At 33.6% G+C, this 20,306-nt stretch overlaps 1 protein-coding gene across 13 annotated transcripts in view; it reads left to right on the top strand.

The window, feature by feature from the left end:
• Window positions 1–20,306, top strand: part of LOC141461706 (mutS protein homolog 5-like) — an 85,502-nt gene that overhangs the window by 47,006 nt on the left and 18,190 nt on the right. For all 13 annotated transcript variants that reach the window (XM_074142964.1, XM_074142965.1, XM_074142966.1 and 10 more), the window contains 11 exons: window positions 904–1,022; window positions 4,044–4,278; window positions 8,152–8,319; window positions 12,959–13,097; window positions 14,400–14,462; window positions 15,182–15,250; window positions 15,420–15,549; window positions 16,313–16,503; window positions 16,906–16,951; window positions 17,502–17,640; window positions 17,784–18,003. In XM_074142964.1, the coding sequence (XP_073999065.1) occupies window positions 904–1,022; window positions 4,044–4,278; window positions 8,152–8,319; window positions 12,959–13,097; window positions 14,400–14,462; window positions 15,182–15,250; window positions 15,420–15,549; window positions 16,313–16,503; window positions 16,906–16,951; window positions 17,502–17,640; window positions 17,784–18,003 (1,519 nt within the window). The remainder of the gene's footprint in view (window positions 1–903; window positions 1,023–4,043; window positions 4,279–8,151; window positions 8,320–12,958; window positions 13,098–14,399; window positions 14,463–15,181; window positions 15,251–15,419; window positions 15,550–16,312; window positions 16,504–16,905; window positions 16,952–17,501; window positions 17,641–17,783; window positions 18,004–20,306) is intronic.

Here is a 20,306-nt window from a genome sequence, read left to right as displayed (position 1 = left end):
CCAGCTCTGCTTGAAGATGTTCATCTACAACGTCGGCTAGATATGTATTTTCAACAAGATGGTTGCCCGGCACATAACCCTAGAGTTGTACGACGTTACCTGGACAGGAATTACCATGAAAAGTGCATAGAAACTCATTGTCCGATTCAATGGCCATCTCGATCTCCGGACTTAACCCCAATGGACTATTTTTTTTTGTGGGGATATCTAAAAAATAAAGTGTATAGTAACCTTAATCCCGTGGCTTCAGTCGAAGATCTGGAACGTCGAATAACTCTAGCCTGCCTAGATCTTGACTTTGCCCACCATAAGTGCTGCTACAAACAGAGCGTGGGTGTCCAGAGCTTTGGCTTGCCTATCCGAACAGCTTCTTCAAAAAAAATAAGGTAATTTTGACATTAAACTGAAATTTGTCTTTCATAATTTAAATTACCATAACTTTTGAAAAACTTAACCGATTTTAAAAAAAAAATTATTTGTTTTTTTAGGAGCTCAAATTATTAAAAAATATGTAGAAAAAATATCTTTCTGGACACTTCAAATTTCAGGAATCCAATACCCAGCATATTTACGCGAAATGTTCAGCAGTAAGAAGGCCCAGTTAGATCTTAGAAACACCAGTAAAGTTTAATACTTAATCCTACATTTCTTTATTTAGAACAGTTACTCGCAAAAATTCACTCTTAATTCAAACCAGTTTGTAAAGTAAATTGCTTGCGATCGGCTAAAAATTAAGCCAACACCATACTTGGTATATTGCAAGCTGTACAGCAGTGCTATCTGTGAGGCGCCTCCTTAAGCTCAGTAATAACAAAATGCTCAAAAAATCTTACCTTAATGAAAACTAAAAAGTTCTGTTAAAAAGCTCTTTGATTCTTATTGCTTGCTATTTGTTCTGTACAGGTTAATAATAACAAGTTCGTGGGCTAGTAATAAATTCTTTGAACATGTAGAAAATTTCACCAAGTCACACTTCGGAAGGAATAGTAATATACTAAGAAAACTACCTCCATCTTATTTTGGTAAATATCTCTTATTACAATGTAAACTCTTTTTTTATTCAGTAATCTAAACAATGTTTTCCTACTGCAACAACACACATGCGTGCCAGATTCATTCTTTAATATAATTTTTTTTAAAGAGTGCTTAAATGAATCCGAAAATATGGTTACCTATCGTTGAGAGACATACACTCAACAGCAAAAAAAACCGGACACTTAATATTTTTTATATTAAAAGCTGATTATCAGTGATGTGTTTGTTTTTGTGGGTAATCTGGTTATTACAGAGAATGTAGGGTCTTAGTCCATTGAACTGATCCCTTCAGGATTAGTAGGGCATGAGATAAGACTCAGATGTGGCTTATTTGTCTTGAGGCTGCTTTACCTGACGGAACTCTTCTAAACTGTAAGCAGGTTTTCGCACCTTTAAAGATCTTTAATTTATTAACCGCGCCTTTCTGTCATTAATAGACGTGATTTTTTTTATTTTGGTCCAGAATAATGGTTCTTTCGAATGTAGACGTAGCCCGAGCTGATGCCTTGGCAAGAGAAGGCCGGAGCGTCCGATCTATCGCAGAAACCCTTGGAGTAGCGAAGTCCGCCATTAATGATGCACTCCGGCGTTTCCGGGAGACTGGCAGTTATGAACGGAGGGCTGGCAGTGGCCGACCAAGGGCCACAACTGAAGTTGACGATCGATTTATCACGCTCTCAGTATTGAGAGACCGCCATTTAACTGCTCCTGAGGTTCGGGACAGGCTGTTAGTGGCGCGAAATACGCGTGTTAGCTCGGACACAGTACGGCGGAGACTGAGGGAGCGTGGACTGGAAGCAAGGCGCCCCGCGACAGGGCCCCAACTCCTGGAAAGGCATGGTAGAGAAAGGCGATTATTTGCTGACCAGCATTTTCATTGGACTGTAGAGCAATGGGGAACAGTTTTATTCACAGATGAGTCTCGCATTGGTCTATACCACTCAGACGATCGAGACAGAGTGTGGAGACGATCAAGGGAGCGATTTGCTCAATGTACTCTTCGCGAGTCACGACCTTTCGAAAAAAGATCAGTTATGGTTTGGGGTGGAATCAATTTCCACGCCCGTACTGAACTGATTTTCATTGTTAATGGGGGCTCTGACTGCTCGGAGGTACATTGAGGAAATGCTCCTAGAGGCTGTGATCCCGTTGGCTCCATTTATTGGTGACCAATTCATTTTGATGCAGGATAATGCTCGCCCACATACCGCCAGAATTGTTACCGAATACTTGGAGCAAGTTGGAATCACAGTTCTGGTCTGGCCTGCACGAACTCCCGATATGAATCCCATAGAACATTTATGGGATAATTTAGGAAGGCGTGTTAGACATCGTCATCCTCCTCCTAGTGACTTAAATCAGCTCCAAATTGCTCTTCGTGAAGAATGGGATGCTCTGCCGGTGGAGTACGTCCAAAATTTAATTTCTATGCCTGACAGGATTAGGGCCCTTCGCCGTAGACGAGGGAGAAATACCCGCTATTAGAAGAACATCCCTTGTCAGAAAACCTGATAAAAATGAAGAATAAAGTTTTAAAAAAATGTGTTAATTTCTTATTTTTTCTTTATTTTATAATTTTGTGTTAATAATTAATAAAAATTAGTCATTTGTGGCAGATTTTAAATAACTTATAAATAAACCAATTCTTACCATAAATTAAAAAGATTAGCGTATTTAACAAAATTATAAGACCAAATCTGAGTGTCCATTTTTTTTTGCTGTTGAGTGTATTTCAGCTCGATTTCTTTCAACAGATTTTGAAAAAAAGATATCAGCTAACCAAAAAGGGTCACTTATGAATCAGAATTGATTGATTGATAGTAAATTAATTTCAAATTATAACAATAAATGCAAAATATTCCCTAATTTAGTCGTTTCAGTAACCAAAATTATTTGTTTTTTAAAATTATGTAAGAAACACATAAAAAAATGAAGTGATTTTAATGTTAATTAATCGAAATTTTTTAAAAATGTATATTTTTCTTAATATTTAAAAAAAAAAATACAGCTACTTTGATTATTTATAACTTTAAAAGTAAAATGGCCATTAAAATGATTCCAACTGCATTGTCTTTATAGTAAATTATATTTAAATAAACTTAGTTCAATTACATGTTTTGTTAATAATTTTAAAAGATTCAAAACATTTAATTAAGATTTTTTTATACATATATATATATATATAAAAAAGCAAAACAAACATCTTTTGATCAATGGTAGCGACCTCTAAATATTAATCGATTTTGCTCTAATATGGACGAAACTTTTTGTTTTTAAATGAACTTTGATTTTCCGCCCGGCGCTCTTTAAAATTTAAAAGTCAACATTTTTTGAAACACCCTACTTCTGATGTTTCGTTTACATTAAAAATATATAAGATATTTTAGGCGGGTAGCCGAGCGGGATGCATTGTGGTACTAGGTTCGATTCCCGGTCTTGGCCTTGGATTTTATTTAATGGTTAAATGGGAAATAGTAAAGTACGTTTGCTATTCGCCTCCGTCCGCGACACCTAGTAAATGGTAGTTGGACGTTAAGCCCCAGCCTGAAAAAATAGGAGATTACTTTACTTTATAAGATATTTTAAATTTATAATTATGATCCTCTAAATAATAACGAAAATTTGAAAAAATTATTCGACTATTTAAAAAAACAAGGCTGAAAATTATTTTTAAAAACACCTTTTTACAAAAAACCAGCTCGTAACAGTAATGTTTTTATTCTGAGTTATGTATTTTACTATCATTTTTACTTTAAGGCGCTTCAACATCTGAGATCATTGGCGCCCGAAGCTTCTGTTTCAGTTCACGCAGGATAGTGTACTCTTGATACAGAAAACACTATCCATCACCTGAGCTGTAAGAAGCTCCTAGGATAAAAAAAAAAAATTAAGGACCCAGCAGCTGGATTTTGAACCCGGGATCTCCGCGTGAGAATCCAGTATGCTAACCATTGACCTAATCCCTTTCTTTTTATTTATTTATTTATTATTACAATATTTTGTTACAGGTTATGATAGTTGTCGTGATCGTGTACTGGAGATGAACATAGTGATTAGAAACGAAAACAGAGAGACCGAAGCCCGTTTAGCTTATATACTTTCTGTGATAAATCTGGCTGACGAACACCTTGTATGCTCGTTGGGCGCTTTATTGTATTATATAAATATGGTGTCCCGTCGACAGAGTGTTCACAGTTTTAGTTCGTCGGGTACACGAATCTATGGTATCAAACCAATGGAAATGTGAGTTAAGGCTATATTATTCTGCTTTAATTATTACGCTCACATAATTATCTTTAAACTTTGCAGGATCTATTGGATTGTCCGGAAAATAATGCAGGATTATGGTTTAAAAAAAAAAAAAATTAATGATTTATTATTTAAACTTAGGATTCAAGATTGACGAGGAATCGGTCAAATAAAAAACAAACTCGTCTTCTTGCCAACATTTCGACAAATATATTGCCACAAATATATAAATAAATAAAATATATTGCCACAAATATATAAATAAATAAAATATATTGCCACAAATATATAAATAAATAAAATATATTGCCACAAATATATAAATAAATAAAATATATTGCCACAAATATATAAATAAATAAAATATATTGCCACAAATATATAAATAAATAAAATATATTGCCACAAATATATTACAAAATAAATTGCCACAAATATATAAATAAATAAAATATATTGCCACAAATATATAAATAAATAAAATATATTGCCACAAATATATAAATAAATAAAATATATTGCCACAAATATATAAATAAATAAAATATATTGCCACAAATATATAAATAAATAAAATATATTGCCACAAATATATAAATAAATAAAATATATTGCCACAAATATATAAATAAATAAAATATATTGCCACAAATATATTACAAAATAAATTGCCAGGACTGTGACAGTTGTTATATAGGCCAGACAAGTAAGTATCTTAAGGTAAGGTTGTACCAGCATCAGTATGATTGTAAGACCAAAAAAAGACGACAATTCCACCGCGCTTCTTAGACACCACGTTGAAAATAAACACAATTTTGACTTCCAGAATGTGACAGTACTCGATAGGGAAATAACCAGTATAAACCAGTAATTTTCTAGAAATGTGCCACATAGTGAAACAATACAACACGGTAAAATTTAGAACAGATACGTCGAATTTAGCCAACTGCTACAATTTTATCATAAAAAATAAAAAGATATCTAACTTCTGTACATAATTATTGCTGTGTTCTTTTAAATTTGCTAATCATTTGGTTCTTATGGTATTTAAACCATAAGGGTTTTTTGGTTTTTCCGGTTTTTTGTATTAAAAGAAATTTTCCCAATATCTATTTTATTGTCAAAATTGAACATTGTAATTACTCTATTGTATCTGTCCCATTGTCATTACCAAAATTCCCGTGTAAGTCCCGCTATATCTGTATATATTCCAGTTCTGGCTCTTAGTTTTCTGTAACTCAACCAACCTGCATAGCCAAGTAAGTTTTCAATAATTATAAAGAATTTATTGTATTTTACTGTTTATATTACTGATTTGCTATGTTACTGAATCTTTAAATCGTTTGTACGAGGTGTGTTCAAAAAATAACGGGAATTTTTAAATTTCGCGGGTTTGGAGAGTCTGATTGTAAAATTTTTTTTTTTATTATGTTGGTACACATGCCCCTGAAGTACGATAAAATTTTCAGTAATATTCATTGTTTACTTCTTAAGTGGCAGCCGTTAAGGTTAGACGTGTTTTTCGAGCTTGGCGATTTTTGTTTGTTAAAAAAAATGGATCAAAGAATTTGTATTAAATTTTGCGTAAAAAATGAAATAAAGTGTGTGAAATGTTAATAAAGGCATATGGTGAGTCTGCTATGAGTAAAACAAGGATTTACGAGTGGTATAAGCGTTTCCAAGATGGCCGCGAAAACGTTGAAGATGACGAACGACCTGGACGTCCAAGCACATCAACAACCGATGAAAACGTGAAAAAAGTGAAAGAAATGGTTATGAACGATCGCCGAATCACAATCAGAGAAGTCGCTGATGATGTTGCCATATCAATTGGCTCATGCCATGAAATTTTTTCGGATGTTTTGGGTATGAAACGTGTGGCAGCAAAATTTGTTCCAAAATTGTTGAATTTCGAACAAAAACAGCGGAGAATGGAAGTTGCTCAAGAGTCACTCAATGAAGTCGACAACGATGCGGATCTACTGAAACGTGTTATAACAGGTGACGAAACATGGGTTTACGGATATGATGTCGAAACTAAGGCTCAATCGTCCCAGTGGAGGCATTCTGGATCGCCAAGACCGAAAAAGGCTCGACAAGTGCGGTCGAATGTGAAGGTTATGCGATTTTAATGGCATAGTGCATCATGAATTCTTGCCACAAGGTCAAACAATCAATAAGGAGTATTACCTACAAGTTCAACGCCGTTTGCGTGAAGCAATCCGAAAAAAACGCCCGGATTTGTGGCAAAACAATTCATGGATTTTGCACCACGATAATGCACCTGCTCACACTTCATTGCTTGTTCGTGAATTTTTGGCCAAAAACAAAACTTTAACGATGCCCCAGCCTCCATATTCGCCAGACATGGCTCCATGTGACTTTTTTCTATTTCCAAACATAAAGAGAACATTAAAAGGCCGTCGTTTTACAAGCATAGATGACATTAAAAGCGAATCGCTGAAAGAGCTGAAAGCTATCACAAAGATCGAGTTTCAGAAGTGTTTCGAGGATTGGAAAAAGCGCTGGCACAAGTGTATTGTATGCGAAGGGGACTACTTTGAAGGCGACAATATTAATGTAGATGAATAAATAAATATTTTTTTCAAAAAACGAAAATTCCCGTTACTTTTTGAACACACCTCGTATTTGTGTATTTGTAATATCCAGGCCCTGAAGAGGACAATATATTTGTCGAAACGTTGGCAAGAAGACGAGTTGTTGTTTTTTATTTGACCGATTCCTCGCCAATCTTGAATCCTAAGTTTAACAATTTACGGTCACGAAACCTATATATTCATTAATGATTTATAACTGTTTTTATTAATCAAAATAGTCTCCATTGCTTTCTATAGATTTCTGCCAACGTGTGGGTAACTTCTCCATACCCTCCGTATGGAATTTGGAATCCTTAGAATTTATAAATTCAGAAAACGCATTTTCTATTATTCTTTAGTTAATAAATTTTTTATTTTGACTCCAAAAAGTTTGAGAGCGAGTTTTGTGTTATACTTATTGGAGAGAGGTAAAATAACTTAAAAAAAAAAAAAAATAGAAACATATGCGGAAATAGCCATGCGGTTAGCGTATTAGATTCCCACGCGGAGGTCCCGGGTTCGAATCCAGCTGCTGACCCTTAGATTTTCTCTTCCTAGGATCTTCTTACTGTCCGGTGATGGACAGTGTTGTCTGTAACGAGAGAACCGGAGGCCGGCAGTGCACTGAAAAAAGCTCCGGGCGCCAATAACCTTAGATGTTGACGCGCCTTAAATCATTAAAAAAATAAAAATAATTTCATATCACAATTAAAGGAATAATAAAATTTCGCACTGCATACATTTGACTCACTTAGAATCATCACTATTTCACAATACATACAAATATGATTTGATTTCGGGCATCATCGCTCTCTTTACCGTAACTCACTTTTAACACATAAGGGATCAAAACTTATCTCACTCTCTCCTTTGAAATTCTAGTCTAAAGGCGCGTCAACATCTATGGCCATTGGCGCCCAGAAACTGATTTACGTTATCCGTTACCCGAAGAGAAAATCTAATGGCAACACTCCTGGGATTGAACCCAGAACCACCGCATGCAAAGTCCATTGCTCAGCCAACTGAGCTAATCTCTAGTCCTTCTTTGCAACAAGAAACTTCTATATCTTACTAGCAGCTGCCAAGGGAATTTGACCCTTCAAATTTGGGTTCCATTATTTTGTGTAGACATTTGTGTGATATATTTTTGAGAGTAAAACATTTTTTGGCTTATAGAATTGGATTCATAAACCGAGAGACTTCTTTTAATAGTTCAAGTTTTTTGTAATTTTCAATTCGGCTGCTAATTATTTTTCTTTGATTTGTGCAGAAAGAATGTAGTACTAATAGACAATATGACCTTCCAATGTTTACAAATTTTCGCACCTGAACATCATCCGTCTGGTTTCAAATGGGCCGGTATACGCACCAAAGAAGGTCTAAGTTTGTACAGCTTGTTTGGACAATATTGTGCGCCAATTACATTCCCTAGACTCAGGTAAAAGCATTTGTTCAATTATTTAGAATTACTGTTGCAATCACTCTCTAAGAATTTCATGTTCAAGAGTCGTGTTCAAGATTTTTAATTGAACACAAAACAAAAAGAAAATGGTTCTTAACTTGTTCGAATACACATTAGAAGATAAGAAAAGGTATAGAATATACTTCTATTAAAATATACGAGTATTTGCAAGTTAATTGTTATGTAAAAATGATTGTTTAATTGGAACTCGTAAACTATTCAATCAATGTAATCAATACCACCAAAGTATATTTCCATACCTTTTATCCACGGCCTTTCAGAAAAAATATCGTTAATATTCAAAAACATAATATTTCGACAGCTTCTAAGAACTCCAACACCTTTCATACCTTATTCACAAAACTAAAAGACCCTACACCAAAACTATTCCGTTCAGATGTAATTTATAAAATCAATTGCAAAAATTGTGATGCCACATACGTTGGACAAACATCACAATATCTAAACAAGAGACTATACCAACACCAACACGACTGCAAAACTAACAAAAAACCTAATGATACCTTATCTGCTCTCACCAAACACCATCTAGACTTACAACACGAATTTGACTTTGACAACACTTCCCATACTTGCAACTAACACCAACAGAAACAAACGAAACATATTAGAAATGGATTTAAAAAAACAGAAATCCATCAACTTTTATTTATTTTTTTATTTATTTATTTTTTTTCAATTTTATCTATATTAGTGTAATATTCCTTTTGTACAGACCCTGAAGAAGGTAGTAAAAATTACCGAAACGTTGGAATAAAGCAAAAAAGTTGTTTTATTTAAGACCGCACCTCGGTATTCCCAAAAAATCACCTATCAACAACGGTCGAAAAAAACCAAAACCATCATTGTAATCAATAAGGGTTGTTTATTTGATATGAGAGTAAAGTAGCTATTTTATATCATATTTTTAGATTTCATATTGGCACTAGAGTAGCAGTATGCCAATTGAATATCTAAAAAATAAATAAAAAAAAGAAAAAATATATACTCGTATATACATAAATATGCTATAAATTTATCAGGCGCCACGGTAGCCGAGCGGTTAAAAGAGGCGAGACCTGATCAGCTAAATATGCATTAAGGTAGTGAGTTCGATTCCCGGTCTTAGACCTTGGATTTTATTTTAATGGTTAATAAAAGAAATTTACTGTAAAGTATGTTTGCTAGTCGTCTCCTCCGTCCACGACACCTGATTGTTAGTTGGACGTTAAGCCCCGCCTGAAAATTTAACAGTAACTTTACTTTAATTCTTAATTTATATGTAGTTGAAAACATGTACATGAAACTATGCGAATTTAGGTGGTAACCTATTTCATTATTTAATGAAATAATTTTATATTAAAAGGGGGTGTTTTAATAAAAATTTATATTTAAATTATATAAAAATTTGCCAGTATACAAATAAAAAATTATTCTTTCAAAATACCAAGTTTCTGGGCTAATTATGGTTAAATATAATGATAAAATTCACAAGAGACTGAGTAAAAAATTATTACCATTATTTCCTGACGGTGAACAACTTGTATAAAATTAGTCCATGCACGTTGATTGAATTACATTATGAATGGTTGCAAATAAACGCCTTTGTATATTTAATAAAATGTGATCATAATTTTATATAAATATTAATTATAATCAATAGGAAAAAATCAAGTTTTTAGATTTATAAATGCTGTTATTCCGTATAATTCACCAACTCCAACAACTGTTGCTGTTACTGAACGTCCTGCAAATACTAATAGCTAGACGTCCAGAGAAATTTAAAGCAATAATACTATTTAAACATCATTTGCAAGAAAAAATAACAGCTGATTTTTGTTCACTAGCCCATCACAAGTAATCGAAAGTATAATTTGATTCTTATTCTTGTTTAATAATCGATTTTTTTAAAATTTACAATTCTTATTTTTCATATAATATTTCGTAAGAGATCAATAAAAGAATCATTGTTTACAATAATAATAGTTATTACGTCCTAACTAAATATATGATGAGAAGATTGATGTCCAGAATTGAATTAAATCACGACTATATAAAATGCACGTTCGCCATTTCGACCATAGAGAAAAATGATATAAAGTAAAAATCTGTGCATATGTGAATGTATATACGGAGAAATCTAAGAAATATTTTCGAGGAAATGAACAATCCTTTAAGTAGAGTGGTATTTGAAGTTCAGGAATGTTCTTCAAACTTTATTTTATTATAAACATTAATTTAATCCTCGTTAACAGAACATATAAGGTAGGGAAGGTCATGATCTTTTACAGCAATCCCCTCTCTCTTCCAGACTTACTTTTAATTTTACTTTCCGAGAAACAAACAATTGCTGTAAATTTATACAGGGTGTCCCAAGCTATATGGATAACGACTTTTTCTCGGAAACTAAGATAGCTAGAAAGAAACTAAAAAATACGTGTTCCCTTAGTTTTTTTTTAGGAATCCAAATTTACTTTGTAATTTTTTTTCGGTGCTTCCAGAAGCGAGATACAGGCACCAACTTCATTTTTTCAAATGGGAAGGTGCAGTTTTTATTTCAGAAATAGATTCCTCTATTTTTTTAAAGAAAAATTTACTTGAACGGTTTTTTTCTGTGAGCGATATTTTAGAAGTTATGAATGAAAACATGATTCTTATAAGAAATGTCAAAATGATAATATTATAACGGTTTTTTGATTGAATAAGAAGAAAAGTACTATTTTATTATAAATTTTACTCCTCATTAATATTACAGATCATGTTCGAAATGGCCTCCACCATTAGAGATGCATAGACATGCGCTTTCCTGCCAATTGCCCAAAGAAATAGATTCGGCTTTAACCGAGTTACAGGCATCTTTTATTCTCTGCTTTAGTTCATCTACAGATGCAATCCCGGCTTGATTCTGATACACCTAGATTTAGAAATGCTTTTAGGTAAGCAGAAATAAGGAAAGAAAGAAAAAAGTTATGAATAATCACCTTGTTTTTCAGGTATCCCCAGAGGAAATAGTCCATAGGTGTCAAATCCGGTGAACGAGGTGGCCACTGAATATCCCTCGTGTCGATATAACACCATCAGGCATTTAAAGAGATATCTCGACAGGCTATTTGATTGGCGTGTTATATCAACTCGGGGGGCGATTCAGTGGCCACCTCGTTCACCGGATTTGACACCTATGGACTATTTCCTTTGAGGATACCTGAAAAACAAGGTGATTATTCATAACTTTTTTCTTTCTTTCCTTATTTCTGCTTACCTAGAAGCATTTCTAAATCTAGGTGTATCAGAATCAAGCCGGGATTGCATCTGTAGATGAACTAAAGCAGAGAATAATAGATGCCTGTAACTCGGTTAAAGCCGAATCTATTTCTTTGGCAGTAAGGGACGATTGGCAAGAAAGAGCATGTCTATGCATCTCTAATGGTGGAGGCCAGTTCGAGCATGATCTGTAATATTAATGAGGAGTAAAATTTATAATAAAATAGTACTTTTCTTCTTATTCAATCAAAAAACCGTTATAATATTATCATTTTGACATTTCTTATAAGAATCATGTTTTCATTCATAACTTCTAAAATATCGCTCACAGAAAAAAACCGTTCAAGTAAATTTTTCTTTAAAAAAATAGAGGAATCTATTTCTGAAATAAAAACTGCACCTTCCCATTTGAAAAAATGAAGTTGGTGCCTGTATCTCGCTTCTGGAAGCACCGAAAAAAAATTACAAAGTAAATTTGGATTCCTAAAAAAAAACTAAGGGAACACGTATTTTTTAGTTTCTTTCTAGCTATCTTAGTTTCCGAGAAAAAGTCGTTATCCATATAGCTTGGGACACCCTGTATATGTCTGTTACGAGGTTTAACTAATATCTTAGGTGTCGTTTCTGAGAATATCTCAAAATACTATACAATTAATACAGTAATGTAACAATATTAGGTAATATTAGATTTTCTCTTCAAATTTAGGAATTTAGTTTTATATTTAATTCTTTAAAAAATTATAAATAGTAGTTATGAAAAACTGTACATAAAAAATGTCAATTCAAAGGGAAGCATAATCATTCCCTCTACCAGAAGTGCCTGAAAAAATGCTTCGAATAAATGTTGTTTATCAACTAATTATATAAAATTTGGTGTATTTTTTTGTTTTTGTTTTTAGTTAGGGTTGACTTATAGACACAAACAAAAACACTCACATATTAATTTTATCTAGATACCACTTTTTAGAACTGAGAATATCTCAAAATTGATATTTGAGGTGAAATATTACTATTAAAGTATCTTTTATTACTGATAGAGTCAGAGAAAAGTAGTTTGATATTAAAAATATTTTTTGCGCCTGAGAGCGCGAGAAAATTCTGTAAAACAAAAGTGAGATTTAAAGAGATGAAACTGTTATAAGTTCTGTTAGATTGTGTGCTAAGTAGAGGGCCATTTGGTCAGGAAGAATAAGAATGACATAACAAAGAGGTTAACTGGACGGTATTGGAAACGTAGCCAAAAGATTTGGTTCCGGTAATTAATAGCTGCTAAAAAATAAGGCCAGAATATCCTAGCAATTTAAATTACAGATAATGCAAATCGTTTTGCTGAATCTTTACTGTATCTTAACAGGGCTTTCATGTCCAAACCGGTGAATGACATCGCCATAATCAAAAAACGTCATGAGGTAGTCAACTTCTGCGTCAAAGATGGGAATAATGGTTTTCTGCGACAGTTGAAATCCTTCTTGGCTCATCTGTGTTCTGCGGAGGTAATTTATTTTTTAATCATATTGTCGTAATCTCATACTAATTTTTTTCGTGACAATGTCTCAAGTTCTAATACTAAAGCTTAGAGGCTTGAATGTTATGGAGGCTCATCATATAAATTGCAAATGTCGACCGCTACCTACAGCTGTTCATTTACTAGTAATTACAGTAGACCACCATACGACTGACTGAAAAGAATTGAACTAAACAAACGCTGATGGCTATTGACAAGGCTTCTTGACAACTTATACATTAAGCAACAAACGATAAAATGTACTTCCATTTTGAAACCTATCCAGGTCTTACGAAATTAAGCTGTAGGGTTTAATTAACTGTTCCAACCTCTAAAGATTACAACCATTACAATCCAAAGGCCTTGTCGCCAGATCCAGTTTAGAACAAATACCATTTAATCACTGCATTCCCATTTCTTTAATTCGCAATACACTTATCGCATTATTCCAGATAACCCTTTCAGATGATTGAAACGCCTTTGGCTCAATATGTTTGTTATTAATATGCAGTAATCTTTGATACGTTACGCCATATTATGAACGAACTTTAGTGAAATGTTACAGACCTGTGGTTCTGGGGTTAGTAGAATAGGGCCACAGTATCTACCGCTTGTCGTAAGAGATGACTAAAGGAGCAGCTGTCCGCTGACCCTACACCTTATCCTGTGTATTTTCAGAAGCTTTATTATCCCGTTTCCTTTATCCTTTCTACTCCATATCCCCCACTGCCTTGTGGGTTAGAACGTTTTCAAAGGCTAAGGGAGTAAACTTCTACAGAAAATTCTGGTCCTCCAGGTTGGGGGTTGACCTTAGGGCCAGTAACCCTACCCCGTCAAAAAAATAACCACTACGCAACCTCAATGAAGAATAGCCGGACAGACGATTAGGAACTGGGACAATTATGGTATCTAAGGCGGTGGTTTTGAAGAAATTAACATTGCTTAAAGAATTATCGTTAGTTATAGAGTTCTTTTGTTGCTTAGTGGAAAGAAGTAATGATGGAGTAGCCATAGATTCATCGAATACGCTGATTACTTAATGAGATTGTGGTGTGAATAATAGGTGTGGCCTAGACGCTGATAGATGACAAATGACAAATGAGATTGCCTCCATTTTGTATTTTAGATGTGCCAGTTTGCCCAATTCCCTTCTACTATGAACTCGAATTCTTGTAAGAAAATTATGCGGTGGCAATGAGTATTTATGAATTCGTTTGCATTCATTCATTTTTTCGAAGTTGACATTTACGTTGTTACGCAAAACATAAGTTAAAGCAATATTTATTTCCAGGCACTATCCAAGTACTTGGCAGGGCCGACTGCAAAAACTAAACCTTGGATTACCATATATGAAGTAAGTAACTTTAAAAAATACAAATGAATGCATGTAAATTAATTACATAGAGTAAACAAAACCTCAACGCATCTTGAAATGAATCAAAATCTGGTGCGAACACTGAACCTAGTTTCGCTTGTTGCAATTTACTTGCTTAAATCTTATTGAAACTTACAAATTCGCAATAAAAAGTAGTTCAGTTCAGTACCTTAGTTGATTACTTTAAAGAATACTAAAAAAAGAAAAACTCTAATAACTTACCAACGCTTATTATTGAGACCGAAAACAGGAACCTCAATTAAATATCAAATATGAAGTTTCTGCGATTTTACATTTTGAGTTAACTTTTTTCTACATAATCCCAAGTGGAAATTTGAAAACGAATCTTTGTCACAATCGCATCACTTTCTCTAAATTAAGGTATAAGAAAGAGAGTAAATGCTGATTTTTCCTGGCGTGCAACCCTCTTAGGTGTTCTCTTCCTCGAAACCTGTACACTTCAATATTTTTTGATGGACGATGTCGTCTGTAGCGAAAGAACACGGTCAAGAGACCGGCAATGCACTGAGAAATCTCCAGGTGATTTTGTTCCACCTTAGATTGGAATCAAAATAAAGGAAACTACAAACTAAGCAAATCTCTATACATTTTTACAGTTATTTTAGTGATCAAACACTTGTCTATAAATTAATAAAAGTGTATATTAAGATTAATCAAAAATGTGTTTATACTTTCAGACCATTTACTTTGGATTAATATTCGCTGAACAATGTAGACGTTATCCTACTATTGAAATGTTCAAAGAGGTATAAAAAAACTTATAGTTTGACTAATATGAATTAAAACTCATGTTAATGTTGCCTCCATTTTGTATTTTAGATGTGTCAGTTTGCCCAATTCCCTACTACTACGAACTCGAATTCTTGTAAGAAAATTATGTATTACTTAATACTATATGGATTGTTCTATACACAGATTGGGGACATGCTGACTCCGGAGATGTACTATATGGCTAATCATATAATCAACATACTGGACCTCGAGAAAATGGAGAAATTCAATGTGTTCATTGCACGAGAAGGCTTTCATTCGCCGCTAGATCGAGGTAGCTAATTAATCTTTATTATTATTATGACGCACGAGGTGGGTTTTGGTTCTTTAAACGCATATTGCACCAACCTCTGAATGACTTTATTGGTACATCCTTCCTGTATCACAAGGCTTCTCAACTTCTTCTTAAACTTAAACTCTAAACTTAAACTCTAACTTAAACTCTAAACTTAAACTCTAAACTTAAACTCTACACTTAAACTCTACACTTAAACTCTACACTTAAACTCTACACTTAAACTCTAAACTTAAACTCTAAACTTAAACTCTAAACTTAAACTCTAAACTTAAACTCTAAACTTAAACTCTAAACTTAAACTCTAAACTTAAACTCTAAACTTAAACTCTAAACTTAAACTCTAAACTTAAACTCTAAAAGGCTTCTTAAACTTCTTACACTAATCTTCATAGCGATATGATCTCGTCTGGTCGGAGAGTCAGTCAATATCTCATACTGCAACCTTGACATAACTTCAAGGTTACATAATTCTCTTCCATCTTTCAAGATGTCGCAAACGGCTCCTTAATTTTTTTTTTCTGCAAGTTTTTTTTTATTTTGAAATTTAGAAATATCATTTTTATTTGGAAATATTTTCAGAGATGGTTTGTTTTAGATGGAAATTGTTAGTTAGTACTTCCAGTAATTGCAGAAGAGAAATGCTCATAAATTCTGTTTACTAAATGATCTTAAGTACTTTCAGTGACTTGTTTTATTACAACCAAATACTAATATTTGTATTATTATTTCTATTTTTTAGCAAAAGAACGTTACTCTAAAGTGCAAGGTGTTTTAAATAAAGTCACACCATACGAGTTTGATAGTGTTCCGGAATTTATCAACAAAATTCACCTAATCTATGTACCAGAAATGGGTTTCTTACTTGTGATACCCTTTTGGGCAGAAAATCTCACGAATGCAGACTTATTGTTGCCGTCTTTACAACTTAAGGTAAACAAAATATATATAATTAATACAGTATCCACATAACAGCATACAGGGTTTAGGCAACAATTTCAGTCCGAGCCGTAAACCACCTAAAGGCAGTGTATACATCCATAAGTTGTAAATTAGCAAATCTGCATATTATTTACTTTTTAAATAACCTAAGCTAACCTAACCTAAGCAAACCTAAGCTAAGCAAACCTAACCTAAGCTAAGCTAACCTAACCTAAGCAAACCTAACCTAACCTAAGCTAACCTAACCTAAGCTAACCTAACCTAACCTAAGCTAACCTAACTTCTGAAACTATTCTCAGTCCATACTCTGTATCGGTCTTGCTTATTTTTCTTCTTCACCATAATCAGTTTTATAATTGTGCAAAATTAATATTACTTGGATGTCTGTTACAGTTCTGCTCCAACAGAGTGGCTTACTACAAGTCATGGAGATGCTCAAGTAAGTAGCATAGTAAATGCATGCTTCGCTAATAATGCAGACATTGCAATTATAAAGTGAACACGAAAGTGTAAGGGAAAGAATTAGCTGAGTGATTGCAGAACTCCGAGAATAGATGGTGCCTTTTTGTCATTTAATTTAGGGCGGCTCATCAAAATCTAAGGTTATTGGCGCCCGGAACTTTTTTTTTCAATGCACTGCCGGCCTCCGGACAGTGTTCTCTCGTTACAGACAACACTGTCTATCACCGGGCAGTGAACTGTAGGAAGCTAGAACGGGAAAATCTAAGGTAGCCAGCTGGATTCGAATTCAGGATCTCCGCGTTGAATCCAGTAAGCTAACCAATGAACTTATTCTTTCTCTTACAGTCGAACTATTTTTTGTTGGATTTGAAAAGAACTAATTTTTACTTTTTTTCTCTAAGCTTGAAAGATTTTATTGAAAAAAAAAACAACAAGGTTTGATATACAAGCTTCTGCGGTCAAACGTGACACCAATCTTGTATAAACAATTTAGAAAAGTGGAGTAAAATAACGTTTATCATTTCCAGTGTTGGATGATTTATACGGCGACCCTCTTACCGATATTATTAACGAGGAGAGCAAGATTATTCATTCTTTATGGAATTACATTCGCATGCATATTCACTGTGTAATTTCTTTGATTAACGCAATCATTGATTTAGATTGGTAAGTTTAATTTGGAATTTCCATTCTCAGAGGCCATCATTTTTGGATAGAGTTCTATTAAAAATGCAATATTTCAGTCAAATTACTTCCATAGAAACCGACAAGATTTCTTTTCCAAATGAAAATGCACGTTTATTTTACAGCGTTTTCGCTCTCGGGATGCTAGCAAGAGAACAGAATTATGTGAAGCCCGAGCTGGTCGATGAAAATGTGCTGGAGATTTCCGAAGGCAGACATCCTATACTTAGCTGCTACCTACAGTCCTACATTCCAAACGATACGTCGCTCGCGTCAATGCCTGGCCAAAACCTGAATATCATTCATGGCCCAGTTGCAAGTGGCAAAAGTCTTTATTTAAAACAGGTTAGAAATAGGTTTCATGGTTACTCAGGTTTAAATTTTTATTAATGATATTCCTCATCAAGAGTCCAATCTTGGTTGACTTCAGCAAAGGCTATTGTTCAAACAAACCATATCATTCTTTTATTTATTTTCTACGTGCATTATTATTTTTTAAGGATTAAAAATTATTTTTACAGTTAAATAAACTAAATATAAAAGAAATGTCAGGCGCCACAGTAGCCAAGCGGTTAGAGGCGATACCTGCAAAGCTAATATGTAATGTGGTTAGTGGGTTCGAATCCCGGTCTCTAGTCTAGGTCTAGGTCTTAGATTTTATTTAATGTTTATTAAGAAAACTTTGAAGTCATATTACCACATTTGAAATAATCGGGAGTCCAGCTGTAACTACTATTAGCAATATTTATAAGGGATATAAATCCGCTTATGTTTATTTGATTTTAAATAGAATTTTCATTTATTACACCTTTCTCCAACGAAGTGTAAAATAGACATCACGGAAAATCTTTAGAGAAGTCCCTAGTTATTCAATATAATTAATTATTTTTATATTGTAAGGGGCGATCCTCCAAAATATTGCATAACACAATAAAGTGTAATGCAGTTGGGTCCGCTGTATTAGATAATATCGTTGATTTTATCCGCCATTATAGCCTTAGGACTAAAGTAGTCGTGGGCCTGTGCATTCTTCGAAAAAGAAAAGAAGTTCTAACTGAAAGACAGATTTTCTGCACCAAACAGGTGAATCTATCTTTAAAAATGAATGAAATACAGACAAAATAGTTTATTACGACTGACGCTTACATAATCTATACTATCCAACATTAAGATAATCTATACTATCCAACATTAAGATAATCTATACTATCCAACATTAAGATAATCTATACTATCCAACATTAAGATAATCTATACTATCCAACATTAAGATTTCAGTAAGATAACTCAATCAGACTGAGTGTAAAAGTTATTTATAAAAAGAAGGAGAAGAAATGCTTTCAAAGATTAAATCCCAAACACTGCTCCTTATAGTTAGTAATTGTATTGTCAAAAAAATGCTTTCAATGCAGCCAAATTCAATGCAATGTTGGTTCTTAAGTAAATATTTGTAAAAGTTAAAAAACTTATCAACATTTTATGTACAAACTTTCTTTCCAGTTGAAAACTTCGTTTGCTATTAAAGCACGGGTTCTTTTTCCAAATAAATTAAAATTAAAACTGTCCGGTAGGACAGTTGTATAAGGGTTGATCGTCAAAAACTGCACGAAAAAGCGTAATGTTGAAAAACACCCAACTTTGACAATTTTTTTCTCTTTTTCTATAAAAGATAAAATTCCCAAATTTTCTTTATAATATAGGGCAAATCCTCCTTTATAACTGTAATTTTTTCGTAATAACATAGATTAATTAGTTTTCGAGAAAAACGATGCGAAAAATGCACAAAAACTACATTTTCAAAAATTGTTGTTCTTGTTCTTCTTCTTCTTGTTGTTGTTGTTACCTTTTTTGTAAACTGCGTAGCGCCTAAACGCGCGAACCGATTTTCATGAATAAGGTGTCATTCGATTCGGAATTTTATGTAGATGTGCCTTTTGGGGGTCTCGACGCTGTACATCGAATAGGAGAGGAGTTAGCCCCCTTTATGTAAGGCCCCATCCAAAATTATTATTACTAATTACTCTGTAAATCTTAGCCCGATTTTGAAATAATTTGGTAGGATGATAGAGTTAGGGCTCCTCTACGTAACATTAAAGCGGCGATCAGCTCTTACACTTGTTAAGGGAAAGTATAGCAATCGTTTCAAATTATCGACACGAGAACCGATTGTCATGAATGAAGTGTCATTCGAATCGAAATTTTGTACAGATTTGCACTTTAAAAGTCTGAACGCTGTGCCTCATAAGGAGGGGAGTTTGCCCCACCCAAGTAAGGCTCTTTCTAAAACTATTATTACCAATATTTCTATAACGCTTAGTCCGATTTTGATAAAATTCAGCTCGAATAAGTTGTTAAAGCTCCTCTACTTGGCTGTGAAGGACCATCAAGCTCTTGCATCTACTAAGAGGAAGTACTGCAATCGTTAAAATTATCAATGAGTGAACCTATTTACATTAATGAATTGTCGTTCGATTCAAAATCTTTGCCTTTTAGGGAGAAGTACTGTAATCGCAGTTTATTTTTCTTACTTCTCTTAAGAGGAAGTACTGAAATCGCAGTTTAATTTTGCTTTTTACGTACAAATACCTTCCTATTTTATTCAAAACGTTTTCTCAAAAAAATTGTTATTGAGGATGGCAACTATAATC

The sequence above is a fragment of the Rhodnius prolixus genome, unplaced genomic scaffold (assembly GCF_049639745.1).
Source record: "Rhodnius prolixus isolate KJV_2025 unplaced genomic scaffold, Rpr scaffold_12, whole genome shotgun sequence".
Taxonomy (NCBI): Eukaryota; Metazoa; Arthropoda; class Insecta; order Hemiptera; family Reduviidae; genus Rhodnius; species Rhodnius prolixus.
The sequence above is the reverse complement of the archived record's forward strand: the minus strand, read 5'-3'. Positions and strand labels throughout refer to the sequence as shown.